The sequence below is a fragment of the Eptatretus burgeri genome, chromosome 4 (genome assembly GCF_056783735.1).
Source record: "Eptatretus burgeri isolate ZD-2024b chromosome 4, Ebu_testis_v1, whole genome shotgun sequence".
NCBI classification, from domain to species: domain Eukaryota; kingdom Metazoa; phylum Chordata; class Myxini; order Myxiniformes; family Myxinidae; genus Eptatretus; species Eptatretus burgeri.
In genome coordinates this window covers 127,622,106-127,627,105 of record NC_140964.1, presented here as the reverse complement: position 1 = coordinate 127,627,105, position 5,000 = coordinate 127,622,106, and the positions used below count along the sequence as shown (strand labels likewise).

Below are 5,000 nucleotides of genomic sequence, written 5' to 3'. Positions count from 1 at the left end.
GGCGGGGGGGGGGGGGGTGAATAAGAGCGTGCCTCTCAGTCATAAGTCGGCATGATCGTGTTGTGTGTTCAAGGAGGAAAGTGGGCCGTTGTGAGCAGACCTGATGTAAGAGAGGAGCGGGGTCGGCACATTGATTCGTGAGAAGAAACTGTATGAAGGTTTGTGGGCCCTTAACAAAGGAGGACCACCCACGTGAATTACCACGTATGTTTCCCATGCAGAGAGCGGCCTGGCGCCATTCTGAGTGCGGTTTCCCACACAGGACGACGCGGTTCGACCCCCAAGCTCCTAAAAGGATCATCTCTGGACAAAGTTAAGTGCCAGAATAAAGGGAGGGATTTTCTTTTATTTTATCTTTCCCCTTGTCTGATTTTGTAACTGTGTGTGGAGGCATCACAACTTTAGGCTTTAGTTTACCTCATATTTTTATTATTACGCTTTGATTTATTTCCATTATAAACATTTAATTTATGTTCATTAAACCTGATTTATAAAGATTACTTGTGTCTGTCTATTCGTTGTGTGTTCGAGTATAAACCCATGTGCCTCCGTCTGCTATGCGCCCTTGCCGCCCTTCATCCCGCGTGTGCCATAATCTTCAAGGAATTCGGCTGTTCGCCTCCAAGGGATCCCCCGGTCTTGCGGGGTTCCTTTCCTTGTTCCTTCCATCTGCGCATTGCTTAATAACCCATCAGGTGCTCTCGCATGCATGTTCGTGTCACATCTCGCATGCATGTTCATGGTGCTTGGTGCTCGTCATGGCCTGCGAGGCACGGTGTTTTTCGTGGGCGTGGTACAGTGCAAAACAGTGTGACTGGGTGTTTCCTGCGTGAAGGAGGGGGCTGTCATTGCGGCTTTGGGTGCGTAAAGGGTGGGTTGGGGGCTTCGTTGAAACTTCCCTCAGAATGGTGTGGCAATTTCCACAAGTGATGTCATACACCCGCCCCCATCGGCTGTGGACCATTGGGAGGGGGAGGAGGGAAAGAAAGCTGATGTGAAGAAGAATCAGAAAGGCAGAGAAAGACTCGTGACAAAGAGTGCTCCTGAGCAGACGGCTCAGAAAGCAGAAAGGGAAAAAGCAAAAGGCAGATGCAGAAGGTTGAGGGAAGCAGAAAGGAGAAACGAACGGGACAAGCTCGCATGAGCAGAAGACTCAAAGACTGCAAAGACTCGTGAGGGAAGGAACAAAACCGTGTGAGGGAAAAGAAAGGAAAGTTTCACGAGCAGTTGGTGTCGAGCTTCTATGGAAAAAGAACACTCCTTCCACGAATGTCATCCTGCCCTCTCGATCCTGTCAACCACGTAAGACGAGGAGGGTGAACGGCAGCACCTCATTGACGGGGGCCTGAGGAGGAAGAATCTGAGGCAGAGGAGGGCGAGTCGCACATCTAGCTCGCATAATTATCTGGGACACCAGAGAAGACTCGTGTACGGGGTCGGGGCACCTCAGGGACGTGGCTGCGTGTCCCCATCGGTTCACATCACCACTGCCCATCTTCCACATCCAATTTCCACCACAGTTTCCTGTATATTTGCGTGAGGTGAAGGAGAGAAGGAAAGACTGCTTTCCTTTTCTCGATTCATTACTCTTATTTTATTTTCAAGTCCTTGTTTTATTCTTTGCCCCTGAGTGAATGATGGTCAAGTCTTTTGTTTTGAGTAGGATTGAAGAAGAATGTGTTATGGTTAAATCTGCTCTTCAGTGCCTTTTTGCTTTTTTGCTGAGAAATACTTGCTTTTAAATGATTGTTTGATTGTGTGTTTGTAATAAATAATTATTTGTTGCTATTTCCAGTCTGTCTCAGTTGTCCTTTCCTTTATTGGTCCAATGTAGTGCACAAGTAAGATTATACGGGACGTTCTACCCAAATAATTTGCCTTGTAAGCCAGCCTACACTCACTGTAACGCTCGGCAGTAATCCGAGTGTGCACTGAGGGCGCTGGCTCCGATCAGCCGTCCATAGGTAAGGTATCACGTGAAGTCGTGTAACCCTGCCCGGATTTGCCATGCCAATCGGCGTTCGTGGTTGCTTAGCAACCTGCCGGTGCATGGAATTATCTGTGCCCGGCGGCCTCAGGACTGGGCGTTCCGGAGGGACCCAAGTGCTTCCCCTCATGGCAAGCCTCGAACCCCAGATCCGCGACAATATATAGCATGACATTTCAAAAAGTTGTGGACGTATTCGGACAAAACTTGATGGAGGAGTTGGGTTGGTGACAAGAACAAGGCAATTAGATTTTGGTTCTTGGGACAAGGACAAATGGTTTTGGTTGGCTACAAAACATAAACTGTTCAGCCTGGTGGAGGTATGCACTCCACAGAGTGCCGTTCTAGTTTGCAAATGAGGTCAAGTGTCTGTGGAAAAAGCGATGATGGAACAGTCGTCAAATCTGTACTAACAATAATTTTGGACTTTAACAATTTGCATTTCATTTTTGCTGTATGACATTTATTCTTCGATGTGGTGATATAAAAACATTCAAAATCCCACAATTTAAAGGACTAGTGAATGCCCATACGTGCGTGGCCGTACGTGCAAAAAAAGAAAAAACTTTCAAACCGTGTGCCAGAAACAACAACCACACAGGCCGTTCTTTCGCTCTCGCGTGCCCATACGTGCGTGGCCATATGTGCAAAAAAAAAAAACTTTCAAACAACCACACAGGCCGTTCCTTCGCTCTCGTAAACGACGACTGGATTGGGGCATTGTGTTTATCTATAAATGCGCATAAGAAATCGAGAAATTATTAGAATACACGAAGTCATCACTATCCGGAAGTCCGTACGTTGTAACCTGCAATGGGGAACGCAGCTGAGGATCTCTTCCCCAACGGCCATGCCTACGCAGCAACGTGTCCTGTCATTGGTAACTAAATGGCGCCCTTTCCCCATCGGCCACGCCTACGCAGCAATGTGTCCTGTCATTGGTTTGGTAAATAAATGGCCATAACTTGGGAACCACTTGTCCGATTAATATCAAACCTTGAAAAGGCACATCCTCAGGTCCTCAGCAATATACCTGGCAAGTTTCAATTAGATCGGACAAGGGGTTGTCGAGAAACAGCGGTCACAGACACACACATACAGAGACACACACACACACACACACACACACACACACACACACATTGCTGGAATTATAGATAGATCTTGAATATTCAAAATAAAATGTACGAAAGAACGCTTCCCACAATAACATGAACATCAGCAATGGGGCCTCTGGCAGCCCGCTTGACCGGTGTTTTGTTTCCTCAGACAGAGTCACCCTGCCTGCTGGATTACCGGAATGCAGACTTGGAAGAGAAACCGAAAGTTCTGGTGATGCCCAAAGTAAGTACCAACCAATATTAATCAACAATGTCTGCTTGTAAACACATTGGCTCATCATAAATCTCTGTGGGTTGATTGACTGTTGTGATAGTGCTCTATCATACTACAAATCGGGGACATTCTATCAACTGGTTACTCTTTACAACTCTTTACAGCTCTTTTACAACCCGATTCAAGCCAATCCTAATCACCTAAAGATTCTGATTAGCATTGGTTGTGAAGTGTACCTTCACAAATGAATGTACAATGTATACCGGGATGCTGTACGATTTATAATAATCATTATGGAATGGCCAACCCATCGCTTCACTGACGGATTTCATCAAAATATAGCATATTGCACTTCAGAAACACATTGCATGTCTGTCTGTGAATCTTAATAAGGATGCAAAATGAAGTGAAACACAAGAAAAAGGATGTTTTATGAGACGTCATTGTTGTTTGCTATTGCTGCTGCTGTCGTCGTTTGTGTGCTCCTTCCATGTACTTTTATAGATTTTCCGATTACTTTGAGAAATATTATTATGTATAATTTTGTGTGCTCTTTCCGTGTAGTTAATTATCCTGAAGTTCTTGATGTCGTACCGATGGAATCGCGACATGAAAGCTCCGGGTCCTGCTTCTTCTTCCATCCCAAGAAAGAAGGGCTTTTAAAACAGGAAATTTTACGACTAATCGGACACCAATTCGACGGACACCAAATTAATCGGACACCAATTTTTGTTGGAGGTTTATCGATTATTCGCTTTCCATCCAAGTTGATCGATTATTCTCTTTCCAACCAAGTTAATCGATTATTTGCTTTCCAACCAAGTTAATCGATTATTCCCTTTCAAACCAAGTTAATCGATTATTCACTTTCCAACCAAGTTAATCGATTATTCCCTTTCTAACTAAGTTAATCGATTATTCACTTTCTAACCAAGTTAATCGATTATTCACTTTCCAACCAAGTTGATCGATTATTCGCTTTCCAACCAAGTTAATCGATTATTCCCTTTCTAACTAAATTAATCGATTATTCACTTTCCAACCAAGTTAATCGATTATTTGCTTTCCAACCAAGTTAATCGATTATTCGCTTTCCGATCAAGTTCATCGATTATTCACTTTCCGACCAAATTAATCGATTATTCACTTTCCGACCAAATTAATCGATTATTCCCTTTCTAACCAAGTTAATCGATTATTCGCTTTCCAACCAAGCTAATCGATTATTCGCTTTCCAACCAAGTTAATCGATTATTCGCTTCCCAACCAAGTTAATCGATGATTTGCTTTCCAACCAAGTTAATCGATTATTCACTTTCCAACCAAGTTCATCGATTATTAGCTTTCCAACCAAATAAATTGATTATTCCCTTTCTAACCAAGTTAATCGATTATTAGCTTTCCAACGGTAATGTTTTTTACTACTTCGCATGCACGCGCGCGCACACACACACACACACACACACACACACACACACACACACACACACACACACACACACACACACACACACACACACACACACACACACACACACACACACACACACACACACACACACACCTGGCACCCTTTTCTCTTACTGTGATCTTTGTAAGATTGTGAATAAATTTAACATGTGTTTCACATGTAGTACGCAATACAAAAATACTTCACATCCACAGGAGAGAGCAGCAA

At 43.9% G+C, this 5,000-nt stretch overlaps 2 protein-coding genes across 9 annotated transcripts in view; one reads left to right on the top strand and one right to left on the bottom strand.

Moving 5' to 3' along the window:
* LOC147029069 (actin-like protein 6A) overlaps positions 1-5,000 on the top strand; it is a 181,069-nt gene that overhangs the window by 6,953 nt on the left and 169,116 nt on the right. The window contains exon 2 of one of the 2 annotated variants that reach the window (XM_085879994.1): positions 3,257-3,331. In XM_085879994.1, coding sequence (XP_085736120.1) covers positions 3,323-3,331 — 9 coding nt within the window. In that variant the 5' untranslated portion in view covers positions 3,257-3,322. Of the gene's footprint in view, positions 1-3,157; positions 3,332-5,000 lie in introns of those variants that run through there. The other variant, XM_085879995.1, reaches the window with a different exon arrangement.
* The window catches only part of LOC147029070 (guanine nucleotide-binding protein G(I)/G(S)/G(T) subunit beta-1), a 97,139-nt gene that overhangs the window by 10,809 nt on the left and 81,330 nt on the right, over positions 1-5,000 (bottom strand). The gene's annotated exons all lie outside the window — the stretch shown is intronic.